We start from the raw sequence: 27,736 nt of genomic DNA, 5'->3' as shown, positions 1-27,736 counted from the left end.
TTGACAGTCTGGCCTAAGTTTTTATTGAATAAAGCATCCAAGGAATCGAGACGGTTCAGTGATGCTGAACAGGTCAGCAGTCGGTGCTCCGCAAGGAGGGGACACGGTCGCCCTGGAGAGAGGGCAGGGTGAGACCAGCAAGTCACAGCAGAACGACAGGGCGCTGCCACGGAAGAGACAGTAACGCCCGCTCAGAGAAACCTGACAGCCACGAGTGTCAACGGGACGGCGCCGCCCACCCAGCCCTTCACTTGCTTCGCCTGGGCACGGCCCCCAGACTCACGCCTCCCGGCCCCACCTCCGGGGGTGAGGCAAGGGCAGAGGCCACCGGCCCCCCCGGCGCCCCTCAGCAGGGGACCCAGGGGAGACCTGCTCAGAGTCAGCTTCTGGGCGGCAAACACTGCACCACAAGACAGTGCACAGCCGAGCCCTCCTGACGGGGACGCCGGGGAAGCTGGCGGTCAGCTCGATCCATCTCAAAGCGAGCAGAGATGGGACACGCGCTCTGACGACCCCCGGGCAATGCGTCTGGCTGTGGGAAGCAAACTCGAGACTTCACCAAATGGGGCCTTTTTCTGATTAAAAAAGAAAACAGCCGAGAAGCTGCCCGCTGGGAGTGGGGCTGCTTGAGGTGGGGGGTGCCTCCCTAGGGCTCCGCTCCGGGCTAAGGCCTCCAGGCCCCTCGGCTGGTCTCCACCCGCCCCACCCCCTGCAACGTGATCCGATGGAAAAGGAGCCCCCAGCCCCCAACCCCGTCAGAGGAAGGGCTGGCTGAGGACCGACGACGGTGACTCTGCACTTGGCCGGCTTCTCGCAGCCACAGGTGGCCCCTCCGTCCTGCGAGCACCCCAGGAGGGCCCGGCCCACCCGGGGAAGAAGACGCCCCTCCCCAGCACTTATTTGCAACCTTCCAACTCCTTCCTTAACTTTTGAAAGGAAACCCCGTTTGCGAATCCTGCTCTGAGAACTGATCAGGTCCAGGCAAAGCCACCCTGAGCCCCACAGCCATTTTTCTCTAGGGGGCAGGGCCGACGCCGTCTGGGGCTCTCTTCCCCAGGGGCAGTGCTCCTGGAAGGCTCCAGGCTCCCGTCCTGGAAAGGGAGGAGGCAGAGAGGGAAGGGACTGGCAGGAGAGGCCGGGGAGAAGGGGTCTGCGCCGCACACCCCACGTTCTCCTCGCAGCCGGGAACACACAGCGTCCACAGAGCTTCACATTTCTGGGTTGTTTCAGTGCCTCCAAGGTGGCCATGATCTCAGGCCAGGTTCCCTCCCCAGTCTCGAGTCAGCCTGGAGCTACCGCTCCGGCATCCACGTTTCAGCACGTTCAGCACGAGAACAGCTCCCGACAGGAAGGCTTGCATCAGCCTTGGTCCTTCAAACCCAGCATCACACCTGCTCCAGGTGAGGGGAAGCGGCCTCAGCAGCAGACGGTATTGGGGGTCTCCTGCGGGGCACCGGCCACCTTCGAGGGCTCACTGGGGAGGCCCTGCTCCCTTCTCTGCTCGCCGGCTGTCTCCTGGGACGAGCTCCTGGGGGCCCTGGTGGCACTGGCCCGGACAGACAGGTGATCCCAGCCCCCCTGAAAGGAGAGAGCGGAGTGACCCGGGGCTCCCAGGGGTCAAGGGGCAGAGACCATCCTTCTAGACGGCTGGACTCTTGGGGGGCTCTGCCCGGGGCCTCCCACCTGTCAGGGCTCAGAGCCCCAGGCCAGCACAGCCGCCCCGTGCCCAGCCCTGCTCACTCCGATGCCGTAGTCCCAGCCCTGCCCCTTGGGCTCCAGCGGCTGCGCACCCGTGCGGCGACACACAGTTCCCCGGCTCAGGTTGTGGCTCCCCTGGACTTTGTTGGCGATGACCCAGACCTGGAATGAAGGCCCACTGAAGGCCCGGCCCCACCGCTGCAGGGGGTCCGTGGAGACGGCAGCGGGGAGACCAGAGCAGAAACCCGGATCCCCCCCAAGTCCCCGACCCTAGGGCAAGCGCCCACCCCCCGCCCCGGTCGCCCCAGACCTGGTCCAGGGGCCCCACGGACACGTGGCGCACGTTGTTGGACACGTGTTCCCAGCTGGTGCCCTGCGGGTAGCTGGGTGTGACCCCCTGGCGGTACCACAGGTTCCCTAGGAGAGAAGCGCCAATACCGTGAGGCCCCGAGCGTCGGGGTCTGCAAGGTCCCATTGGGGGTCTGCAAGGCCGGGGTCTGACCACGAGACAGGCGGGGTCTCCCTCTGCATCGCCCCCACTGCCGGGGGCTCCTGCTGACCCACAGCCGGAGAGACCTTGGCGGAGCCAGCCCTGCCCTTCCCACGTTTGCCTCCCCCTCACTTCATTACTGCCCCGCTGGGCTGGGCTGGCATCCTCGTCTGCTTTCTATGCATGGGAAACTGAGGACAAGGAATTCTTTAAACAATAAAGAGACCTGGTCTGGAATAAAATCCCTGGGTTCCAGTCCCGATTCCGCCCTTTCCTCGCCTTGCTCAGCTGTGACCACAACTACAGACCATTAAAGGGCACAGGCGGAGCTGGCTGGAGGTGGCACGGGGGCGGGGCAGGGATGGCCTGGGCCGGGCAGGTGACCTCTGCCAGCCCCAGCTGCCGTGGGGCTCCGAGTCACGGGCCTGGGTGGCACCGTCTAGAAGATGCTCCCAGGCCTTGGCACCGGCTCCTCCTCCCGAGGTGCAGGCAGGCCTGAGCACCTGGGGGGCTGGTGGCCCCAACGCTGCATGATTGGGGGAGGGGCCTGCCTGGAGGCTGACCTCAGGCTGGCGGCCTCTCATGGGGTTTACGAAGGTCTCCTGTTGGGGCCTGGGGTGGGCGAGGGTCTGGCCTCATCCCCTCGGGGCACTCAGGGAACCCCAAACCTCCCCTGGTGACCACTGGGGATCAGAAACCACTTGCCGTTTTCGTCCAAGGCGAACACCGCTGTGTGCCCCACGGACACCTGTTTCAGTCTCTGTTTGGGAGGAGACGGGATGAGGTACCAGCAGTCACCTGCGATGCGAGATTGGGTTTGGGATGCAGCACCGGAACTGTCACCGCGGTGCTCCGGAAGCACATGGCCTCCTCTGCAGCTCACAGGGTCGAGCAGGTGCGGCCGGCCTCCGTCCCCAGACTGGCCGGACCACAAGTGTGAGAGGGCCCAGCGCGCGCTGGCCTGTGTCCTGCTGTCCCTTCGATGCCCGGCCTGCCCAGGGCCCTCCCTAGGGCCCACCCGAGGCTGTGGCAGCTTCCAGACGGTGGGGTCCGAGGGGCCGCTCTCCCGAACAGGGACAGGAAGGTGCCTGGCCCAGCATGCGTGGAGACTCCGCCTCAGGGCCACTGTGCAAACCCACTGCCCCTCGTGGATCGCCACCCCCCCACCCACTCGTCGGTCCATCCATCCCTGTGCCGGACACCGTCCAGAAGTCCAGCGAAGAACAAGCCTGCACGGCCTGCACTCCCGGAGGGCGGACACTGTGGATGGGCTGTGTGGGGTGCCCGGGGCTGTGCCCGAGGGGCAGGAGGCCAGGGATGGTGAAAGGCAGCCCCATTGCCAGGTGACCACCCCTGGGTCAGTCCCCGCGGAGGGGGGCGGCCTCTGGGGGGAGCCCAGCGCCGCCCCCGCGCCTGGTCCGCAGGTGTGTTCGGTAAATGCTTGTTGAACCACACGGAGACCCGTCCGCCGGCTTCCCCGGAAGCGGAAGCGGAAGTGACTCCAGCCGCCGCCTGGCGCCCGTCACAACATGGCAGCGGTGGCGGCAGGTGGGGACCCCCCGAGGGCTGGCACTCACCAGCCGGCTTGGACGGGGACACGGAGCCACGGTAGAAGGCAGAGCCGTCCCTGGCCACGGCCCACACCTGGTAGCAGCCCCCGACGGAGACGGAGGCGAAGGGCTGGTCGGTGCCCACGTGCAGCCAGGAGGAGCCCTGCAGGCGGGGAGGAGGGACACTCAGGGCGGCCGGGCCCCGCCTCTGTCACCCACCCGGGTTCCGGGAACTGGCGGCTCCTCACGCCAACCTCGTCCTCAGCTCCAGCTGCCCGCAGGGCTTGGCGACCCCTCGGGCCACGAGCGGTGCCACCGGTCCCAGGGAACGTCCTGGGCAGAGGCCTGGGGAGGCCCGATCCCTGCCCGACTCCACCAAAGAGCCCTATCTCGGTAAGAATCCGCCAGAGCTTCAAGAGGGCGGGCAGGCGGGCCGGCGGGCAGGCCATGGGTCCTACAGGATGCTCACCGCGGGGTTGAGCTCGGACACGCCCAGGCGGCACAACACGTCCCCCTTGTCACTGATGGCCCAGAGCGCGATGCCGGGCCCGCTCCCGTGGGCACCCGGGATCTCCGGAATGATGGACACGTCCGCCAGGGCGATGGGGGCCACCTCCAGCCAGGGCCCGCTGGTCACCAGCTTGCACTTTCTGTGCGGCAGAAGGAGAGCAAAAGCCCCGGGTACCCCGATGTCACCGTGAGCCTCAGGGCCGTCTGCTCTGGACAGAAGGGAGCAGCCAGGCCCCTGGCCCTGGGGAGGGCTGGGGCCACAACCCCCGACCCCCCAGAGGAGCCGGTGGGCACCACCCTTCACGCTGTCCGCCCCTGCCTGGGCTCCAACCCCCAGCCAGGCCTTCCTCCCGTCCCGCGGGTCCTGTAGGGCCGGCCAACATTTCTCTTGTTTGTTCTTGAAAACAAACTCCAGAAACAGCACTGGGAGCCCGAGGGCACTTCCTGGGCTGACATTTACTTTGATCCTCTTTTCTCCTCCCCCCTCTAACCTCCCCTTTGCTTCCACAGGGGCTGAGGCCAAGGCAGGGAGGGCATGGCGGCACCCCCCAGTTACCTCCCTCCTTACCTGGTCCAGCACCTTCTCCTGACGAAATCCTTCATGGTTTTGTGCCCGTGGTACAAGCTGCAGAGGAAAAAGCTGACGTCGAGACCATGCCGTGGAAGTTTCTGGAAGGTGACGCTGCACACACATCCCCTCCCCAGGAGTTACAGAGCCTAGCCCTCAGTGCGAGCCGAGGCGGGGCTCGGGGGCGGCAGGTAAGAGAAGACACCGTCCTCCTGCTTCAGATGCCTCTGGCCCCGCCCGGGCCTCCCTGTGGGGTTTCCCTGGGGCTGGCAGCCGCCCAGCTGGGGAGTGGGTTCTAGCTAAGGGGCCTCTGAGCCCTCCTCACCCCCAGGTGCCATCAGAGCCCTTCTGGGGAGCAGTCAAGCTCAGGGCCCGAGGCCAAAGCCGGGGGGATCAGTCCAGGATAAACCAGCCTGGGTTTGCTCAGAAGCCAGGCTCCGTCCCTGGCTCAGTCTCGCCCAGCTCCCTCCTCCCTCTGGACATGAAGTGTGTACCGTGAAGGGCCTGCACTGCCGGGCAGGGGGCAGGGACTCTGCCTGGCTGAGCACGCCTGACACTCAGGGCCCCAGCGCCCCGAGGCCCCTCCCCACGCAGAGAGAGACTCGCTTACGCAGGGAAGTCGCTGGCGTACTGCCACCCCTCCTGGTCGGTGCCCCCAGGGACGCTGAAATCCACGAACCAGTCAGAAACCTGGGGGACGAGTGGGTCAGTGCGGGCGGACACCCCCCACTGCAGCCCCCACCCCGCCCCAGCCCGGAGCTTACCCAGGTCCACTGCAGGGACGGGGGCTTCGTGCTGGCCTTGGTGCACTCCTGCAGGCCCGTGGCGTCACTCCACATGTACCGGTCGGTGGGCAGACCCCTGCGTAGGACAACAGGGCTGAGGTGACGCCAGAGAGAGGGGAGAACGGCCCCCCTGCCCGGGCCCCTGGGACGGCTGCATCTCTGCAGGGGTGAGAGGGTGGAAACAGGATGGCCCCAGGGCAGGGACAGCAACAGGGGGACCCCACATCACACGGGGGCCAGGCACCAACCAACCACAGCCAGGCCATCAACCCGAGGGACCCCACACCTCGTTCTCTCATGATGTGGGTCATCGTGTCCCGAAAAGATGTTGAAGCCCTAACCCCGGTGCCTGTGAGTGGGACCTCATTTGGAAATAGGGTCTTTGCAGAGAATCAAGTTGAGATGAGATGGTTACTTAGTGGGCCCCAGTCCACTAGGACAGCGTCCTTACCAAACGGGGACATCTGGACCCAAGTTTCCCAAATTGGGAAGACGACGTGAAGACAGGGAGAAGGCCATGTGACAACTGAGTCACCAGACAAGGAACAGCGGAAGCCCCCGGAAGCCAGGAGAGACGCCGGAACAGATCCTCCCCAGGGCCCTCAGGAGGAAGCGAGCCTGCTGACACCTGATCTCAGACTCCACGGCCTCCAGAACGGAGAGAATACACGTCTGCTGTTTAAGCTGCTCAGCCCGTGGTATTTTTTTACAGCAGCCCCGGCTGACTGATACACTCCCGGCAACACACAGTGCACGGTGCTCGCCGCGGGCGGCTGTGGCCCTGGCTTTGCACTCTCTACACGGGCTGGGGAGCCCGGCGCTGCTTTTCTTCTCCCGAGGACCAAGCAGGAGTGAGAAGGAAGGGGAGGGCCAAGCAGGTCAGCTTCCCGTGTGGACCCTACACACAGCTGGGGCGGAGGCTTCCAGAACACATGCATGCAACGTGTATCAGCTCCCTTGGAAGGGCTCAAACCCTGAGTTACTGGGGTGAACGGAGAGACTCGCAAATATTTACACAAGAGGAAATCCTTTAAACTGTCCAGACGACAGCAAAAGGTCAGAAACAGTCTACATGTCCAAGACCGAGGAGGGGTGAGGTAAGCCAGGTCCACCCTTGGGGATCAAACTGGGAGGCTGTCACAGGCCATCTGTACATGTCTGACTGTCCCCCTGCCACCAGCAAACGCAGGCACACCGGGGACGGGCAGGGGAAACACACCAAAATGCGGATAGTGGCTACTGTTTTGGGTTGGTGGGATTAGAATTTATTCTTCATGTTATTTGAAATTTCTTCCTTTCATCAATTTTGAAAACACAAAGGAAATTTAAAAGTTTGTGCCATTTATCATAGACTCAAAAATATGAAATACCATTTACAAAAGATGTCAAGACCCCATTATAGAAAATCACAAAACCTTATTAAGACGAAATTAAAGATCTACATAAATGGAGGTATAAACTGTGTTCAGATTTTGGAGATTTAGGAACGGGAGATAACGTTTCTACCCAAGCCGACCTACAGATCCAAGGCCATCGTGACCAAGACCCCAAGAGCTTTTGAGGACTGCTTCTAAAGTTCACCTAGAACTGACCCAGGAAGAGCCAAAGCTAGATGAAGGAGAGGAGAGGCTTTTTTTTTTTTTTTTTCCGGTACGCGGGCCTCTCACTGTTGCGGCCCCTCCCGTTGCGGAGCACAGGCTCCGGATGCACAGGCTCAGTGGCCATGGCTCACGGGCCCAGCCGCTCCGCGGCATGTGGGATCTTCCCAGACCGGGGCACGAACCCGTGTCCCCTGCATCGGCAGGCAGACTCTCAGCCACTGCGCCACCAGGGAAGCCCGAGAGGAGAGGCTTTGACAACTTCCCATAAAGGGACGGCAGCTGGAACAATGTAGGGTTAGCACGAGGATGCCCAAAGCCGCATGGAAGAGAAGGGCTTGGGAACGGCCACTGCCCCCATGGACACTGGAGCTAAGGCAAAGGTGGCCGCTGTGATGCAAGGGGGAAGGACAGTCTTTTCAATAAATGGTGTGGGTCACTGGAGAGTAAAAAACCAAAAACACTTTACCCCTACCTCACCTTACATACCAAGTAGTTCAGGCCAGGGGGTTCTAGACCTAAACGGACAAGACAGAGGAATAAAGCTTCCAGAATAGGGTGGACAAAAACATGCCTCACAGACCTAATCAGGACTGTTTCAGCACAGCCTACAAAGTAAGGGTCGTTTTTACATTCCTAAATGGTTGAAAAAAATTCAAAGAAGGATAATGCTTTGTGACACGTGAAAATTCTACGCTATTCAAATTTGTGTTCAGGTATAACGTCTTATTGGGACATAGCAATGCTCATTCGTTTATGTGGCTGCTTTCAAGCAGCAGCTGTGGAGTGAGTCACTGTGACAGAGACCCTTAGGCCCACCACACCTGAACTATTTCCTATCCGGTCCTTTATAGAAAAAGTTTGCTGACTGCTGTTCCAGAGATAGAAGGATGTATTAATCCCCTTGGGGTTAATGAGATCTCTTAAGAGGTTTTTTTAAAGGCCCCATCTTTATGTAAAGAAAAGGATGATCAACAGGACTACATTTAATAATTAAGTCACCACTAACAGGGTGAAAAGCAAGCTGCAGAACAGGAGAAATAACAGAGAAAGGGCTCACACCTTCATATGTAAAGAGCACTGGCAAATCAAGAAAAAGATCATCCGACCAAAACATGGGACAAGGACTCGAAGGGGCATTTCACAAAGGAGGGTATCCAAGTGCCAGTACATGTTTGAAAGCTGCTGTGTCCCATCAGCCCCCAGGAAACTGAAACTGGCAACAGGAGATATTACCACACGCTCATCAGTGTGGCTAAAACATAAGAAACCAGCAAAGATGTGGGGCATGCCCTGCCTGTGAGAGTGTGGACAGGTCCACCTACTGCAGAGAACTGGCTATTCCGACACCAACTGGGTGGACTGCAACACCACTCAGTCCCCACAAGGTAAAGGGCATGGTTTCCAGCAAGACTGCCCCCACTTCAGATACCAGCCATACTGCACTTCTGACCAACTGGCTACAAATTGGGGGTGGTTCTCATTACCTCCTCGGGTTTGATAATTTGCTAGAATGACTCAGGGAACTCAGGAAAGCTCTCTACTTAGGATCGTAGTTTTATCATACAGGATATGAAATGGGACCAGTCGAGAGAAGAGACCCACAGGGCCAAGTCTGGGAGGGGCCCCAGCACAGAGCTTGGATGAGGCTCAAGTTTGAGAACCGCTGTTCCGGCTGGCCGAAACCCCTGCAGCGACTTTAAGAGGTAAGAAATACCACAGCTCGCCTGCTTTCTGAAACGAACTAACCAAATACCCCAGGACAGGGTATGAGAAATACGTTTCTGTGCTGAGTGGGCAGGAAATAAATAGCTGCATACAATCTAGATTTTCTAGAGTGTCCCGCTTCTGCACCAAACACAACGTATTGACTGTCTTGTCCCAAAGCCTCACATTTGGAGAATTAAAATAATTTCGGTGGAGGCTGTGATGTTCTCAGCAGCTTCAATTAAGCAAAACTTTTAAAGAAAGTTAAGTAACCACTCCGCTCAAAAAAAAAGCACCAGAGGGGATGGGGAGGAGGTGACGATGTTCTATCTCGTGACCCGGGTAGTGATTACGCTGGCGTTTGATCTGTGAAAACTCAATGATATATACGGACATATCAACGTATTTAGATACGTGTCACCGTATGTACGTATATGTGTATGTTTCACGCACTTTTTATATGTCATGCTCTCAGTAAGCGAGTTTTTAAAATACTCATTATAGTTTAAGGGAGAAAATCCTGTTAAGCAGTAAGATCCAGTTAGTTCCACATCTGGGGCCAGACGCCAGTTCTCCCGCTACAGCAGATGGGCCCGTTCAGCTCGGTCCTGTTTCTGCGGGCGCCCCACTGGCTCACCTGCTGGTGTAGCCCGTGACGGGGTTCCAGCGCTGGTTCTCGTAGATGTAGACACACTTTACGTCCGACTGCGTGTAGATGTTGCTGGTACGGCTGGCCAGGCCTGGGGGTGGAGAGGAGGATGCTGGACCCAGACCGCACCTGCCCGCCCGACCAGGTGAGAGCAGGCAGGGAGAGAGGGCCGAGAGGAGAGGAGTTCACAGGCCGGCTGAGCTTATCTGCCAGGGGCTGGCCGGCTTGGGTTTCTCTCCTCTGGGGTTATCCTGGGGTTGCATGCCCTGGGTGAGAAGAATCTACACTCCTCCGCCTCACGCCCTATTCTCACCTGCTCCTCTTCCCCCACCTTCCAGCCCACTTCCCTGGCACTGGGCAGGTGTGAGGCCCACCCAGCTCATTCCTTACTAACAAAGGTGCCTTGGACCCCTCATGTAACCCCATGAGCCCCACTTTCCTCATCTGTGAGACGGGGACAAAAGTAATTCCTGCCTCACAAACAGGGAAGCTGTTGAACCTGCACGGATGTGCGTTCCTGGGGTCTCAGTGGACCACAGTTCTACAGGATTAGCCCCCCTCCACTGTGGGGCGTGTGGGCTGTGGCATGGAATGTCCCACTTCGGTGTTTGTTTCTGCCTCCATTTGCCAGGAGGAGACACAGGGACCCTACCTCCAGAACTCGGGGAGCCCCCAGGGGTTCAGCAAGCTCTCGTCCCCTAAGGCACGGCTCATCTAAAGGGGAGCTGGAATCCGGGCCTGGGAACCAGGAGACTGGCCCCGGTGGCTGTGTTTCTAGAGCCCTCACGGCCTCCAGCTCAGCAGTGGGTGCCCAGGAAGGCCCACTGGGGGCGAGGCCTGGTCTCTGGGCTCTCACGCTTTGTGTGCTGGCCCTGGGATTTGGAGCTTGGCAGTGGTGAAGGTCACCTGTCAGCCAGCTGTCAGCTGAGCGTCGATACTGGTGCAGCGGCTCCGGCGTGGGGCAGGGAAGCCAGGGATTAGAGGGGGGACCGGCCCGTGCGGGAGGCTGGGGGCAGGGCTGGGGGAGCCGGTCCTGCCACCCTCACCTTGGAAGCAGCCTCCGCCGTAGCCACCCGTGTACACCCAGGCCGTGCGGTCGTAGCCGATGCCCCACACCACGCCCCGGCTGTTGGCCTCCACCACCCGCAGGTGGCCTCCCATTTGCCGCCAGAACCTGGAGATGAGGAGGGAGGGAGGGAGGGAGGGAGGGGAGGGGAGAAACCGTCCTGCAGGGCTTTCCAGCAGCTACCCCTCTGCTCCGTGGCCTCCCGGGACGTCGTGCTTCACTCACCTTCGGCCTCCAATGACAGACTATCAAGGGCAAGGGAACCCGCCTGGCTTCCCAATGGGAATGAACCAGCTAAGGCGAACCCTGAGCTGGCGCAGGAGCCGGTCAGGCCCCCAGCGAGCGGGGGCTTCAAGAGCCCCTGATCCCTGGCGTTACGCAGACGGGAGCGAGGTCAGCAGCCTGAGTTCCCCCTGCCCCCTGGGGTCTGGGACGGGTGTGTCACTCCAGACCAGGAGGGGCCACCACTCGGGCCAGCCCGGCCTCCTCGAGTGCAGGGTGCGGCTGCCACCTGGGGCGGAGGCCCTGCCACCGTCCAGAGACTGGGCGCCGGGCACACGGGGCTGCCGAGAGCGGACGAGCGAAGGGAGGACGGACATCCCCTCTCCCTCCTGTGCAGGGCCTCCCAGCCTCACCCACGTCCCCCCGGTCCTCACGGGCTCTGGGCGGCCTTCTGGGCCCGGGCCCCAGCTCCGGCAGGCGCAGGCAACTCACATCTGGTCACAGGGCAGCCAGTGCTCGGCGGCTTCGAGGTCTGGGCTGGGCTCGCTCACGAAGACGTCCCCCTTGCAGGTGACGGACCAGATGGCCTGCGGGGAGGGGCGGCCGTGCACCCCGCGGCTCTCGCAGCAGGACAGGTCGAGCAGGGCGAGCTGCGGCGGGGCGGGGCGGCCGGTCAGCGAGGCTGGGCGCCCGAGACCGAGGCTCCCTCACGCCCGCCCGCGGGACGCCCGCCCGCTCACCCAGTCGCTCATGTCCTGCTCGGTGGCAGCGGCCAGGCGCACAGGCCACCTCTGCCGTGTCCTCTCGGGGGTGTACACGGCGAAGGAGTGCTTGGCCTCGCTGGACACGGGGACCAGCGCTGTCACCTCGTTGAGGAACACGTGGATGTACTGTCGGCGGAGGACAGGCAGCAGGGCGGTCACCGGGGAGCCCGCGGCGCTGGGAGGGGCCCCCGTGTGCCGTGGCGACAGGGACGGCTGGGCCACCCCGATTCGAGAGCCGACCCCTGGGGGTCCCGGGCCTACGGGGTTTGGTGGGGGGTGGGCAGGAGCCTTAGTGATGTTTTCGATGTGGACGAGGGCATCTAGAGCCAGACTGACTGGGTTCAGACCCCAGCCCCGGCGGGGGCGGCTCTGGCTCCAGAGCCTGGTGGCTTATCTGGAACACGAGGGCCCCTCAGCAGCTGCTGGGGGTGAGGCCAGCACACGCCTGCCGGCCACTGCCCGGCTGCTGCCACCGCGGACGGGTGCTTTGCAGACGCCACACGCTGTCCTGGGCCAAGCATCTCGGGGCCCGTGTCCCGTGCCCACTCCTGCACTCCGGCTCTGCAACCCCTCCCCTGGGACACCCGCCCCCCTGCACCTCCCCCTCCCCTACCCCCCCACCCCTGCACCTCCCCCTCCCCCACCCCCCCACCCCTGCACCTCCCCCCTGGCGCCCCCACCCACCTTCTTCTCCTCGTGGACCACGTAGTAGATGAAAAGGATGCTGTCCCGAACCCCATCGTGGCCCGTGAACTGTTCCAGGGCCACACGGACGTCCACCCACTTGTGGGGTTTCCAGTCGCACCACCACTGCAGGGCCCCCGTCTTCACCCACACCGACTGCAGCACAGCGGGACGGTGGGACGGGGTCACGGGCAGGCCCCGGGGCGCCACAATCCGGCCCAGTCCCCGGCACCCTGGGGCCGCTCCCTTCGCTGCCGCACTGGGGGCTCCCGCCCGGCCCTCCCGGCTCCCCCCCTTCACCCTAAGGACAGAAGTGACGCCATCAGACACCCGCCAGGTGCCAGGCCCCGAGCCAGCGAATTCTACGATTCTCCAGCAGCCTGTGGGATCGGGGACCCCACGCTCTGGATAGGGAAACGGAGGCCCGGGAGGTTCTGTGCCTGGCCCGATGTCGGAGCGAGTCAGCCGCAAAGCGGGACCCACACCACCCGAGACGCAGCCAGGTCCTCTGTGCCTACAAGGCCGCGGAGCCTGCACGGAGGTCGTGAGGGCAAGCGAATCAACAAGCGGACTCCTCTCTCCATCTGTGACTCTCCACGGGCCTGGAGGGGACGGCCTCACACCCGAGACGGACAGACGGGAGGATGGCTGCATCCGTCTGTGTCCCCCCCACCTCACCTCGGGGCCAGCGTGCAGCAGGCACTCGATGAACGGGGACCGGAGGAGGCGCACCCGGGCACTGCCCACCTGCTCCACGGCCTGCTCGTAGTGGCGGAAGTTCTCCAGCTCCCGCTTGGTCCTTTCTGTGAGCTGCTGGAAGATCTGCTTCCGCCAGGCGGCGGTCTGGGCCGGCGTGATGGACAGCGAGGGCATCTGCGTGGAGGCGGACGGGCCTGCGGGCCGGCCGGAGCCTCAGGGCTGGGCAGCGGGCCAGGCCTCTCTGCTCTGTTTTTCACCAGCCCTTTCTTTCTAGAAAGCTACCGTCTCTGTAAAATGTCCCGTGAGCCCTCCCTCCCATCATTCACCCTGATGGGAAAGTTGATGTCCCCCAGGTCAGCCTATAACGGCCACCGCTGCTGGGACAGGGGGAGGGAAGGGGCTCCAGGCCCACGGTTCCTCCTGACGGCCTGGGCCGGTCTTGGAAGGCTCCAGAGAGACAGGCTGAGCACGGCGGGGGCATCAGGCCTGGTCCGCCTCCCCTGGGGCATCCTGTGGGGCGCTGGGGCGCTGCCCTTACCCGAGTGGACGGTGAACCACTTGAGTGTGGTGTGGGCCTCCACGGCACAGCCTCCTCCGGACACCCAGGCCCACAGCGCCTGGCAGTCGGCGCTGTCGGGCTCCTCCGGGCCCAGCGGGAGAAGTGCCAGCGAGGAGAGGTTGGTGGCCTTGGGAATGTCGGCGGCCGCGTGGCTGGGCCCTTTCTTGGGCTCCTTCAGGTCGATGTTGGTCCAGGGCGGCTCGGCCGGGGCGGAGGCAGGGCCGGCGACCTCCACATCACGCTCAGGGTCAGGCCCGGCTCTCTTGGCCTCTGAGTCGCTTGGCACACGGGACTCGCCGCCATCCCGCACCTCGTCGCCAAAGAAGCAGCCGGCGCTGGAAGGAGAGAGGCAGGCCCGTGATTCCCTCGGGGGAGGACCACGCGCCGGGTGACCCCTGGCCGAGTCACGGCCTCTCTGTGTCACACACACCAATACCTGCTCCCCAGGGAGCTGGAACCCCTAGGAACTTTTTTTTTTTTTTTTTTTTTTAAATTTTTGGCTGCGTTGGATCTTCATTGCTGCACGTGGGCTTTCTCTAGTTGCGGCGAGTGGGGGCCACTCTTCGTTGCGGCGCGCGGGCTTCTCATTGCGGTGGCTTCTCTTGCTGCGGAGCACGGGCTCTAGGTGCGTGGGCTTCAGTAGCTGTGACACGAGGCCTCAGTAGTTGTGGCTCGCGGGCTCTAGAGCACAGGCTCGGTAGTTATGGCACGCGGGCTTAGTTGCTCTGCGGCACGTGGGATCTTCCTGGACAAGGGCTCAAACCTGTGTCCCTTGCGCTGGCACTGCGCCACCAGGGAAGTCCCACCCTCAGGAACTCTGAGAGGTCCCCAGGCCACACCCAGACCAACCAGGTCAATGTTAGGTGGAGATCTGGCAGTATTATTAGTTTTTATCGTAAATTATGTGGTGTAAAACGTACCATTTAAAATTGTAGAATGCAGTGGCGTTAAGTACATTCACAATGTTGTGCAACCACTACCAATTTCCAGAACCTTCTCATCACCCCAAACAGAAACCCTGCACCCATTAAGGAGTCACTCTCTAGCCTCCTCTTTTCCCCCAACCTCCTGGCAACCGCTTTCTGTCTCCATGGATTCGCCTATTCTGGACACTTCATATAAACGGCATCGTACAGTATGTGACCTTTTGTGACTCGCTGCTGGCAGTTAGTGTAAGGTGTCACGAGTCATCTGTGCTGTGGCATGTGTCAACACGTCATTCCCTTGTATTGTTAAATAATATTCCGTTGTGTGGATACACTATGCTTTATTCATCCATTGATGGACATCTGAATTGTTTCCACGTTTCAGCTATTGTGACTAGTGCTGCTTTTAATATCCATGTACAAATTTTTGTTTGAACATGTTTTTGGTTCTTCTGCATATCTATCTCGGAGTGAAAATGGTGGGCCCTACGGTGACTCTATCTTTAACTTCTTGAGGAACTGCCAGTCTATTTTCCAAAGTGGCTGCCCCATTTTACACCCCACCAGCAGTGCAGGGGAGTTCTAATTTCTCCACATCTTGTCAACACTTGTTACTGTCTCCCTTTTTGATTACAGCTATTCTGGTGGGTGTGAAGTGGTATCTCATGTGGATTTTTTTTTTTTTTAATGTGGTTTTGTTTGCATTTCCCTCATGTCCCACGACGTTGAGCATCTTTTCCTGTGCTTGTTGGCCACTCGTATATCTACTTTGGAGAAATGTCTATTCAAGTCCTTTGCTCTTCTAAGTTGAGTCGTTTTATTTTTTTGTTTTTGAGTTGTAAGAGCCCTTTATATATTCTAGATAACAGACCTTGTTAAATATATGATTTGCCACTATTTTCTCCCTTTCTGTGGATTGTCTTTTCATTTTCTTGATAGTGTCCGTTGATGCACAAAATTTTTAAATTTTGATGAAGTCTGATTTATCTATGTTTTCTTTAGTTTCTTGTGCTTTGGGTGTCATATTTAAGAAGCCACTGCCAGTATATGTATAGCTGATTCACTTTGTTATACAGCAGAAACTAACACACCACTGTAAAGCGATTATACTCCAATAAAGATGTTAAAAAATATGTATATATATATTAAAAAAAGAAGCCACTGCCAAGCCTAAGGTCATGAAGATCTGGCGTCAGTGGTTCTGGAAATTCTCAGCTGATCCCAATGTGCTGTTCTCTTTGAGAACGACCAGCTGAAGAGCCTAAACCCTCCGGTGAGTGTGAGCAAACCCCGCCTGGCCAGCCTCCGGGCATCTCTAGGCTGACGGTGCAGCTGAGCGCTGACCACCAAGCTGGGGGAGCAGAGGGTGTGGAGCAGCGTCTGAGGAGGGCCCAGGCTGCAGACGGATGGCGGCCGGCTGCAGAGTGCTGTGACGAGGGCCCCGGGCCCCGTGACCGGGCAGCTGAGCGCTGGGGCCGTCCCCAGCTGAGACGCTAAGTCACCTGCCTGTGTTCTAAGGGCCACCGGGCGGGGCTGGGATAGGTCCACACGCTCTGACCCCAGGGATCTCAAGGCGTGGTCCCCAGAACTGCAGCAGGAGCGCACCTGGGACCTTGCAAGACGTGCAAAATCTCAAAAAAGTAGCTCTGGGGGCGGGGCTTGGAGATCCTTGGGAACGAGTTCTCCAGGTGATTCTGGGGCGCGCCTTAATTCAGGGCCTCTTCTCCAGGCTAGAAACCCTCCATCTTCTTCTCTGCTTTCCTTTGACACAGGGGCCTGAGCACCGTCCCCGCAAAGAAGGCTTTTCTCTCCCAGACCTTGAGGCTTCAGGACCAACAGGCCAGCCCTGCTCGGGGACGGCCCCCAGCCCCGACATGGAAGGACATCCTGGCTTCGCCCAGCTGCCACCTCCCGCCTCCCGCGTGCTGCCCCCGGAGGCCACACAGCCGCGGCTCTTGTGGGTCGGGACCTGCTTTCCTCCCGCCTGGGGGCGGGGGCCAGGCAGCAGCCTCCTCCGACACCGCCCCCCCCCCAACCCCGGCCCGACCCCCCCCCGCGGAGCCCCACCGCCCGATCACCTGAGGAGGCTAGACAAGCTGCCTGAGCGTGAGCCGTCACACTCCCGGCCGGCGACGATGGCCTTCCACGTCTTCCCGCTGAGCTCGCTCTGGGTGACGCCCTGACGGAAGTACAAGGCCCGGTCCGCCCAGCCGATGCCCCAGACCTGGGACAGAGAGAGGTGCTGCTGGGGGGTGGCGGGGGAGGGGCGGGTGCAGGCTGGGGCTCCCTTCCCCTGGGGGCGGGGGCGGGGGCGGGAGCCCCCAGGTCTGGAGGGCACGTCTGCAAATGCAGGCAGGGGGTGGGTGGGTGCGCGCTCCTGTGTGGGTGAGCTGAGTCCGGGACTCAGATGCAAGAAGCGGGAGCCCCGAGGGGGCTGGGGGAGGGTGCGGCTCCAAGGTCAGGAGGAGCAGGGACTCCAGCCTGGCTCCCCGGCCTCAGGCAGACTTGGGCCTTTGGGGCAAGAGCGTCCAGAGGAGGTGCTGGTGCCGGCGGGCACTGTGCGGGGACATGAAGTCCACCCGTGTCCCCATCTTCCCTGGGGCCTTGGTGGGAAGGGAGCTGCTCCCCAGGTGAACCAAGGATGGTCCCGGTCCTTTGAAAGATGCAAAATAACCTCCTTGATTCTGACCTCAGTTTTACAGGCAAGGTGGCCGGGCGGGCACTGAGGAAGTGTGCTGGGTACTGAGGGGCCCAGGGGAGAGGCCTGGGAGCAGCCCCTTGGGAGCCCTGGCCTTGGGGGCGCCTGAAGGCGGAGCCGTGGCCCCAGGTGGCCTTGCTGGGGGGGGGGCACGGCGTCTCTGTCACTTGGCCATCGCACGTGGCCTCCGTGCTCAGGCCCGTGGGCTCCAGCTGGCACCTGCCTCGCCCCTGCCCTTGCGTGCCCAGCTCACCTGGGCAGGTGAGGAGTTTGTGAGGACACGGGAAAGGCGAGCCCCCCCCGCCCCCAGGAAGAGCTCTCAGAGCATCGGGAAAGGCATCACCTTCACACCCTAAGTCTTAAAACTAGCCAAACCGCATTATCCACCAGAAAGAGCCGATGCTATAGGAACCACGCAGGTGACGTTTAGAACATGCTGCTCTTACAGAGTTGCAAGATGTTTGGTCCTTTACTCAGTGATCTGATATCGCCCCGACATTTCTCAACAAAACTTTCCAGCCTCCAGGGTGAATGGCCTCCCCAGATCCGTGCTCGCCACCACTGCTCTGAGGGTCCTCGGGGGAGCGACCCAGGACAGTGGGGGCCCCAGGACTTGGGGGAACGCAGCCCCCTTGGGCGCTCTCGCGGGCCTGGAGCGGACAGAGGTGCTGAGATGCCCTCCCATGCCAGCCTCACGAGCGTGCCCAGTGGAAAAGGACGGTGGGAGGCACGGGGGGCCCCGTTGTGACTCCTCTGCCTCCCCCCACCCACCCCCGGGCCCGAGGCTCCGGACCCCACACACCTGGGCCCAAGGCTCCGGACACCCCCACCCTGGCCCGAGGCTCCGGACCCCACACACCTGGGCCCAAGGCTCCGGACACCCCCACCCTGGCCCGAGGCTCCGGACCCCACACACCTGGTCGTTGAGCCCCACGTTCACCATCATCATCTCCCCAACCATCTCGATCCAGCTGGTGCCGCAGGGATTGTGGGAGTTGACGCCTCTTCGGAACCAAACCTGGGAAAGTCAGAAATAAACACACCTCCCTGGAGGGCCACTGAAATAGAAGGGTTTTTTTTTTTTTAAGGCTTGTGAAGAACAAATGGATAATTTGGTCCTTTGGTTCAGGCCACAGATGAGCACAGCACGTTGTTCAGAAAGGACGCCCCTGACGTGGGGTTAGAAGGAGATCACGGAAGCAATGCGAAATCAGCTTATTTCACTGGCCTTGCCTCTGATAAAGTCAAAATGACAAGCTCTGGACAGGAGAGAGGGGAGGCATTCATTTAGCTGAGGGTTTCAGAAAATTAGCTGCTGATTATTTGAAATGTTACAGCCTGCTGCGCAATAAATACAGTCCTTCTGCATTTAGTACAGGGGTGCAGGCAACGTGTGGGGGTCACCAAACACCTTGGAGATCACTAGTGACGTCAACAACAGAATACACACGGTGCCTGGCTGACACTGGATTTGTTCCAAAGGGTGTAGACCACTCTCACGAGAACAGAAAACCACACAACCCTCAATGTTCAACGGAGCCTTTGGACCCAGCCCCCAGGCACCCCGTCCTACCTTCCGGTCCTTGGTGACGGCCCAGACGACACCGACTCCCGCGGAGACATGCAGGATCCCGTTCTCAGACGTGGGAGGCTCCACCACGGACCACGAACTTCCTACCCGGCCCCCGAAGACAGTGGTGGCCCCCATCACTGGGAGCTCCGGGGAGAAGGTGGGCGCCCCCGCCCTCCTCTCCCCCGCAAGGTGCAGGGCTGCCCACCTTTGGGATTGTTCCTGTTGATTCCTTCCCGGACCAAGGCCTGTCCCTCCCAGAGCGACACCCACAGCAGGTCGTGGGGCCCACAGCTGATCTGAACCGCCTCCCCCGGGGTGTCCACCAGCGACCACGACGAGCCTTCAGGGTTGGGGTGGCTGACGTCCTCTCTGTACCACACCTGGGTGGAGAGAGAAACCCATGGGGAGGGTCAGGCAGGGTCAGGCCGGGGCTCTGTGGCCGGGCTGGCTGCCCGAGCTTGGCTGCATTTGCATCAGCCCGTGCCCAGCCCAACCATGGGGTCTCCAGGGGACCGGGGGTCTCCAGGGGACTGGGGACCAGGGTGCCGGGACTGTCCAGATCTCGCTCACCCTGCCCCCACTGCCATCGGGATTCTCGACCAGATTAGATGACTCCCCCACCCCTGCTAAAAAATGCGACACTGACACCTGGATTTTGGTGCTCCTAGGGGACAGACCTCTTCTGTCGTCTGCTTGACTTGTGAGAACTCCAGCCCCAGTCCGGGTGTCCTGCGCCCCCTAGTGGCACAATGCCCTCAGGACACCTGTCTCTAGGGGAAGCCGGGGCCCTGGCAGCTGGATGAGAAAACCCCCAAGCCCCCTTCATAGGAATGTCGAAAACGTCCACTTCTTTTTCTCCTTAACCTGAAGACAGGGAGCATAATCAGATATTTAAGACTGAGCCACCCGCTCCTATTGTCCAAACTGGCTGATTTCATCTGGAGGGGGCAGCACATTGCTGCGTGGTCCATGAGGTCTGGGGTCCACGGCCTCCCAACCCTGTCACCTTGCCCTTTTTTTCCTTTTTAAAATTCTTTATTAGTTAGTGGGGTTTTTTACTCATACTAACTTTATTTGTAAACTTTAAATTCTATGCTGTCTGAACAGACTGCCTTAACACTTGTGAATTATGTGACACGATCTCACTTACAATAATGAATAAAACATTTTCAATGATTTAGCGTAGACAAAATTTTCCAAGGAGAAAAGAGACAATAGATTCGTTATGAGCCTCCATCATGATCACCGTCACTCACAAATGTGTGTGCTATGGGTCCCGCTTGCACATGATGGTTTGCTAGGTACTTCCTCGAACACCTTATCTAGTGAATAAATCAGCAGCTGGATCAACTGCCTTCCCGCGCTGCAGAACCCGGCCTTGGCAGCCCCGCTTCTGCTACCTGCTGGTTTGGGCCCAACTGTCCGCCCGGCTCCTCCAGGAGCCACGGGCCCCGGTCTCACCCTTTACGGACCACAGGCAGGGCAGCGCTGGCTCACACCTGGCACTGCTCTCAAACCCGTTCTCCCCTCTCTTTGCATCCAGGTGGCGTGGCCCCTCGACTGGGGGCTCTGTCCCCGGCCAGCTCCCCACCACCTTTCAGTGTGGCTCAGAGAAAACAGCTACGAGTTGACCTAAGCCCAGACCAAGCAGGACCTGAAGGTAAGCCTGATAAAAGCCTGCTGTGACCGCTCCAGAGCCAATCAGAGAATTTTGGTCAATTTGTGTTAAGAGAAGTGAACAGTCACGAAGTACGCTCTACAGCCACAGCCGAAGTGTTGGGTCACCTGCACCCAGGCCCAACTATGTCACTGTCACTGCTGCTGTCAGCAGTGGGTTTTATTCCTTTGCTTAGTTCACAAGCTCCCCGAGAAAAGAATCTCCTCTCCTCTCTGAACATCTGCCCACCCACACAGCTACCCCCACCCACCCATCCAAACAGCCATCCAGCCACCCACCCACGTATCCACTCATCACTATGCTTATCCAGCAACCCACCTGCTCATCCATCCAACCAGCCGTCCATCCATCTCTCCACCCCCCCACGCATTCATCCACATAACCGTCCATCCATTTATCCATCCACCCCCCCCACACGCACGCACACGCGCACACGCGCGCACGCGCACATACACGCGCACACGTCTATACCCCTATCCATCCACCTACTTACTCACCCATCCTCCGACCCACCCAGCCACCCACAGTACTACTGGAGACTTCCATGTGGGAGGTACCACAAGGCAGCGGGCAGGGAGCTGAGAATCTATCTGAGGAGCCAGTACTGATGCTCTCGGAGCTCAGGATGGACACTGATCGGTGCTCCGGGGGCTCAGAGGAGGGACAGGCCAGGACCAGCCATGCAGTGGGAGGTCAGAGGCTTCTGGGAGGAACAGGACCCCATGGGTCCCCAGGACAGCAGGATTCACAGGAGGGGGACTCTGTGGGGACCCCGGTAACAGGCTGCCTGCTCAGGGCAGCCCCCGCTGCGGGGACGGGAGGTGAGGAGAAGGTCCCGGGGAGATCCCTCCTCCCTCCTCCACCTCTGGGAGGACAGCGGACGACAGCTTCTCTCCTGCCCGCTCCCTGCGGCCGGCCTCCTTCAGCCGCCTCCCATGCCAGGCCAGGGGGGGCACAGGCCTCACCTTCCCCTGCAGAGACACGGCCCACACGGACAGGCGGCCCACGGGCTCGTCTGTGATCTCCCAGCCCCCCACAGAGAGGTCGCTGAAGGGGTCAGGCAACCGCTGGGGGTCATCCTCCGATGGGATCTGAAACGAGGAGGTGTGAGGCAGTAGCAGTCAGTGCCTGGGGGCACCTGGGCCAGGGGGTGGCCCTGCTCCCCGCCTGGTGGACACCTGGACGTGCACACTCCCACCCCCGCTTCCCCCCGCCCCAGCACCCTGTCTTCAGTGCTCCGGCTCGGCCCCAACTGACTTCGCAGGGCCGGCAGCATCAGGACGGAGGGTTCCCAGCCCCGGGTCCCCTCCGCCCTATCCCCCCTGCTGTTGGCCGCCAGGCCTGGGCTGCTGTCCCCAAAGAGTCACTCCTGCCCCCGCTCTGCAGTGGCCTGACCGCGTGGCTCCCTCCCCCCGATCACAGAACATGGCCCTGCAGTGAAGGCCTCCCGTGACACTGGCCGTCACCTTGCTCCCAGGCTGCTCCCAGCCCCAGGGCCAGGCAGGCTGTGCTGGCAGCCCCACCTCGCGGCATGGACCCTGCAGAGGGGTCAGGCGAGGGCCTGAGGCCTTCCTCTCGTTCGAGGCCACGTAGGACCCCAATCCAGGCCTTGCGTCCCTAAGTTCGTTTTTGTGGGTCACTGGAAAAATACAAGAGCCGGAGCGGCTCCCACGCGGGGTGGGGGGCAGGGGAGGAAGACGTGCACAGACTGAGCCCGAGTCTGGGACAGGGCAGCCTGGAGACCAGGTCAAGACAATTCTGTGCCGTCCCGGGCCACGGTCTGGCCCGGCTCCCCGAGCGGCCATCTCCCGAACGAAGGGCCGCCCGGGGCCACAGCCTGCCGCACAGGAGAGCGGGAAAGGCCAGGCCCCGGGGCGGGCATGGCGTCCCCTGAGCAGGGCAGGGAGGCTGGGGCTGAGGGCCGAGTGACTCTCCCGGCTACAGGACTGGGCTCTGGGCCCCGCCCCCTGCCCCCGGCCACACGCAGGCCCCCAACCTTGGCCCAGGTGTCCCGGGACTTGTATCTCCTGTACCGGGTCCACCTCCGGCGCCGCACACAGGAATTCCACTTCTTGTCCCTCGTGTACGTGGCGGGGAAGTCAATGGCATATGTCCACCCCTGCAACACCAAGATGGGGGGAGGGCGCGTAAGGCTCTGGAGGAAGGACGTGAAAGAGCTGGGGGAGGGGGGGCAGGAAGGAGGAGGGGTGGGGAGGCAGCGGCGCGGCCCGAAGCATCACCCCCGTGGACCCGGCCCGGCAAGCGGGGAGCGCGCGGGGCCCAGGCTGAGGTCTGCTGCCACGGGGCGCTGGGGATAGCGCTGGGGGGGCGGGCCGAGCCCAAGGCGCTCCCTCCCCGCAGGGGAGCCCCGGCAGGACCCGAGTGCACCTACCCCTTTCTCTGTGGGTTCCCCTCCAAAATTCTCATCCACGTACCAGTCCGACTCCCACTCCCAATGCGGCGAGGGCAGCGCCACCCCATCCAGCGGCCGGTGCTGGAGCCCACTCACGTCGCTCCACGGCCAGCGGTCGCTCGGCAGGAGCGTCTCACAGAAGCCGCCCACGGGGTTCCAGCGCTGGGGGCCGGAGGCAGAGAGCAGCCTTAGGCCTGGGGGCCGGGGCCTCTCCGAGGCCAGTGGGGACCTCCTCTCGCCTCCAGGGCGGGAAGGGAGCAGAGGGCCTGGCTCTGCATGGTGAGCCGGCAGCCCGGCCCGGTCCCAAAGGGCCGAGACCTGCCGCGCCGAGCAGTGGAGGACACAGCTGTCCTGGGCTCCTGGGACGCGGCCGGAGCCCCGTGCCTGTGCGGACCCGGCCAGCCGCCTGGATAGGGACCCACAGGGGCTCTGGCCTCGATGACTCGGATGCTGCACCACTCGGATCTCAGCAGAATGAAGGCGCTGAAGGCGGGAACAGGCCGGGAACCTGGGGTGCGGGGGCCCTTATCTCCCGGCAGAGCAACCAGCCCAGCGAGCCCGCCGCTCGGGACCCCACCTGATTCTCATAGGCCTCCTCCCGGCAGCGGATGGGGACGTCGCTGGCGCCCACGAGCACGTACACCTGGTTGTCGCAGGCGATGCCCCAGCAGCACGGCGCGGCCGCGCTGACCCGCTTGAACTCCAGCCGCGCGTCCCGGCGCAGCTCCCAGAGCCGCCCGGCCGTGGACAGCGTGAGCACCCGCCCGAGGAGGTCCACCGCCCACAGCTCCGAGCTGGGCATGGCCGCGGCGCTGCGGGGAAACAGAGGCCGGAGGGCGAGGGTCAGCGCCCGCGGCCGGCCGGGCCACGACCGTCTCCTGCCACGGGGGCCGAGCGGCCCCCCGCAAAGCAGGGGCAGCGCCCAGCTTCAGTGCAGGGCCCTTTTCTGTTCTCTGCCTTTCGCCCTTCTCGTGATGGGGTTTTTTTTTTTCAAACGCACAAAGAAGGTCCAGAGGACAAAAGGTGTAACATCTGAATACCTACTGCCCCCAATTTAATGAATGTTATGATTATTTGGTCAGAGTTCGTTCCGATCTTTCTTGTCTAAAGAATAAGTGAAAAGTTGTAGATTTAGTGAATCCCAAACCTACACGCGTCCTGCTGCCTCCCTGGCAGGCGTCTGCCCCACAGTGGACAGGGACCCCCTCGCTCTGTGCGTTCGTGGGGCGTCCCCACAGGCCCGGCACCCCCCCAGCCCTGCATGCTTGCGCGGGAGCCCCGTGGCTGTGCGCGCGGCAGGGGCGGGAGGGGCCTGTCTCTGCCCTCCTTGTGTGGCCCCCTCCCTCTCTTCCCCGCCCCCTATCCTTCTGCCATCTGTCCCGTCCCTTCTTCTCTCCTCTTCCTTCCTTCTCTGCGGGCGGTGGGCAGAGTCACTGACCCAACCCCAGGGCTGACAGTGCTGCTGGGGCCTTACTCCCCGAGGCGCGGCAGGGCCGCGTGGCCGGGCCCGTGGCAGCCGAACCGAGCAGCTGGACGAGGGCAGTGCAGGGGGTCCCCGTGAGCAGCTCCGCCGGACAGGGCGGCTGCCACATCCGAGACCCATCACTGCCCCAGGGCGAGACAAGGCATGTCTGGCTCGGAAACCAGAGCTACGGGGAGCCAGAGCCCGGGCGCCTCAAGGCCGAGGCCGGGGCCGGGCCATTCCGCTCCCGAGACCCGCCAGGGGCACCGGGGAGCTTCAGAAAGCGTGGCGACTGGAATGACAACACAGACGGTGCAACGCGTCTGGAAACAGGAGCACCTGCTACGAGCAATCAGGCTCTTTCGGAAAAAAGTGTGTCTTACAAACACCGGGAAGAAAGGGCGCAGGCGCGGAAGGAAGTGGCTGAAGGATAAAGAACAGGAAGCAGGAAAGTGGAGAAGGCACCGAGCTTTGGGAAACACCCAGAGCCGGAAGCGGAGGAGGACGCGGGCTGGGGCGGGGGAGCCTGACCAGCAGAGTGGCGGAGCTTGATCCCTCCGCCGGGGGCCCCAACGCCCAGGTCAAACACACGGGAAGTCAGGACGCTAGCCTTCTGAAGCCATTTGAAAACCGCCATCCGTATCCGGGTGCCTGCGATGGGACCCCTGGAAAGCTGTGGCACCCCCAGATGCCCCTCCACTCCTGCCTGGGCAGGCCTGAGGGTCCACTCTCCCCCCTGCGGCATCTACGCCGCGACTAAGAGTGCCCAGAGCCACGCCTGGCCCGCACCATCCCGGCCCCACCACTTTCTAGCATGAACAAAAGCCCACTACGGACTAACCTCTCTGTGCCTCGATTTCCTAGTCTGTAAAAGGAAGAAAGGAAGACTAACCCAGTTGTGTGGTGGTTGTGAGAACTGAATGAGATAACACAGGCACAGAGTTATAATAAGGTGCCCAGTACCGAGCAAGAACTCAATGAGTGTTACTGAAGTCATTTTATTACTTGCCATTTGCTCTCACAAGCTGCCACTTATCTTCTATCTCTTAAAAACAAAAAACTCGGGCTTCCCTGGTGGTGCAGTGGTTGAGAATCCGCCTGCGGATGCAGGGGACATGGGTTCGTCCTCCAGTCCGGGAAGATCCCACGTGCCGCAGAGCGGCTGGGCCCGTGAGCCATGGCCACTGAGCCTACAAGTCTGGAGCCTGTGCCCCGCAACGGGGAGAGGCCACAGCAGTGAGAGGCCCGCGTTCCGCAAAACAAAAACAAAAATAAAACCCTCAAAGCCCTTTCTGGTCAGCCTGAGTCTTCGGCCTCTTCATTTCCTCTGCATCTCCCAGTGCTCTGCACAAAGTGGGTGTTTGCTCAAAGTTATGGAAAATCACCACCACCTACATTCACCACACCACCACTCCCTGAGCTAAGACGGAAATATGGCTGAATGTCACCAGTTACTTAAGGTTAAAAGTAAGGTCCTACAGGGCTTCCCTGGTGGCGCAGTGGTTGGGGGTCTGCCTGCCGATGCGGGCGGGGGACGCGGGTTTGTGCCCCGGTCTGGGAAGATCCCACGTGCCGCGGAGCAGATGGGCCCGTGGGCCATGGCCGCTGGGCCTGTGCGTCCGGAGCCTGTGCTCCGCAACGGGAGGGGCCACAGCAGTGAGAGGCCCGCGTGCTACAAAAAAAATTTTTTTAATTTAAAAGAAAAAAAAAAAAGTAAGGTCCTAGAAGGTAGATAGATATGTGATAAAGCAAGTATGGTAAACTGTCAATAGTAGAATCTAGGTGGTGGGTGTGTGGGTGTTTACTATATAATTCTTTCAACTTGGCTGTGTGTTTGACAATCCTTATCATAAATTGTTGGGGAAAAAATGTAAGATTTTTACATGGGGGAGGGGAGCTGTCGATTCCCATGGTGACATTTTAATATAAATACAGTCTTCAAAGATATTTCTTGGCTCACAGGTCACTGTACAAGTAGCCAGTTAAGTCAGGCTCAGTCTGCATGTTGAGCTCAATGAATGGTGATGTTGAACTTGGATACACTTTCTTCCAGAGAAATGACTAAGCAGATAGACGTACTTCAGCCTTCTGGGCAACTACCAGAAGACTCTACTGCAGAGAAAAGATGGGGGGTTATGTTTGCAAATTCCCTTTGGTGTGGAAATCCTGGTACCCGTCACTTCCCACCTAAAGATGACACGAGGTGGACGTCCTTGGTCAACCTCGCCTCCTTTCCATGCCAGCCAGGACGTAGTCCCAAGTTCTCCCAAGCCCCTTCCTGGCTGTGAGGTGATGGGGTAACCTGTCCAGGGACACGGGGTCACTGGATCAGAGGACTCTTGAACAGGGGCTGGAGCATTAAGTTCCACGATTCTGGGATCCTGGGATCTCTTTGCTTTCTAGGGGTGCAGTGAGGGAGGCAACATCTTCCAAGAAAGCAACCTCCGATTCACCAAGAACTTCTGCACAATGAATTCCAGGTGGACCTTCAGTCATTCCGCTCAGTAGGCCTGCTCACCACCCGCAGAGTCATCTACCTTTCTGCTCGGGTTAATTAACAGATCCCTTCAGAGATGTAAAGGTACCCAAGGGAAGGTGGGGGTCGAGGGAGTAGCGTGGGGTGTGGTACAGGGAGGGACACGGTCCCAAGGGAGTGCCTAAAGCATTTACTTCCCAGGCCACCTTAGGACTGCTTCCTGCCCAAGATTTCCTGCGTTTTATTTTTAAAATTACACCCTGTCACACCACCCCCTGAACAAACAGAGAAAACCCTGGCTACTAAAGCAGCTCACTGTCCGCCAGTTGTGGGAGCTGCTGGAAGGCGACATCAGGGTCTAAAGAGGTGGGAGAAAACAGAGGGACATGCACGCTTGTTGAGTCCTTCCATTCCCACAGAGAAGGAGGTGCCCTGAGCCGGCAGCTCTGAAGATGAACCCCCGGCTCTCATCATCTGGGCGGTCGGCCTGGTTTCGTTCACGTTCCGTGCCCTTGGGCGACAGGTGGGTCCCCTGCCCGGCCACCAGTAGCATCTCAGCGCCGGGCCCTGACCATCTGCCTGAGCTAATCCCACGCCAAGCAGAGGAGGGACAGACGGGCTCCTCGCAGCTCGATCCTCTACGCCCGCCAATCACTTCCCAAGTCACTCCAGCGCAAAGGCTGGTGGGGGGTGTCACGTTCAGGGGTCGAGGTGTGGGTCCGGGGGCGGCGCCCCGCCGGGTGTGCAGGAAAGAGCACTGGCACAGCCCCTTCCCACCTCGCCGCGCGTGGGGCAGACGCTGCTGCTGCCTCCGCCGCCCCAACCTGTCCGGAGGGGCGGGGGCGCCCGTCCCACCTCCCGGCCGCCGCTGCACTCACCTGGGCCGGCGCCCGGAGGGCGGGATCGCGGCGATTGCGCCTCTGAGGCCGGGAGAGCTAGCCGGCTCTCCCCCGGGGCCGGC

At 61.0% G+C, this 27,736-nt stretch overlaps 1 protein-coding gene across 2 annotated transcripts; it reads right to left on the bottom strand.

Moving 5' to 3' along the window:
* On the bottom strand, positions 1-27,736 carry TECPR1 (tectonin beta-propeller repeat containing 1). 2 transcript variants are annotated; one of them, XM_059036398.2, is made up of 25 exons: positions 27,654-27,736; positions 23,415-23,649; positions 22,817-22,999; positions 22,421-22,543; positions 21,390-21,515; positions 18,952-19,126; positions 18,747-18,847; positions 18,090-18,191; positions 16,554-16,699; positions 13,529-13,884; positions 13,039-13,184; positions 12,292-12,447; positions 11,584-11,733; positions 11,336-11,493; positions 10,602-10,729; positions 9,544-9,646; positions 5,581-5,677; positions 5,427-5,506; positions 4,817-4,873; positions 4,208-4,388; positions 3,766-3,901; positions 2,894-2,986; positions 2,009-2,115; positions 1,741-1,860; positions 1-1,578 (listed from the first exon to the last, which is right to left on the bottom strand). In XM_059036398.2, exons 2-25 carry the CDS (start codon positions 23,637-23,639, stop codon positions 1,417-1,419), a joined length of 3,411 nt encoding a protein of 1,136 aa, XP_058892381.1. In that variant the 5' UTR covers positions 23,640-23,649; positions 27,654-27,736; the 3' UTR covers positions 1-1,416. The 2 variants fall into 2 exon arrangements, with proteins under 2 accessions (XP_058892381.1, XP_066868414.1); XM_067012313.1 differs by having other exon boundaries at positions 1,791-1,860.

This window comes from Kogia breviceps, chromosome 14, assembly GCF_026419965.1.
Source record: "Kogia breviceps isolate mKogBre1 chromosome 14, mKogBre1 haplotype 1, whole genome shotgun sequence".
Classification (NCBI taxonomy): Eukaryota; Metazoa; Chordata; class Mammalia; order Artiodactyla; family Physeteridae; genus Kogia; species Kogia breviceps.
The sequence above is the reverse complement of the archived record's forward strand: the minus strand, read 5'-3'. Positions and strand labels throughout refer to the sequence as shown.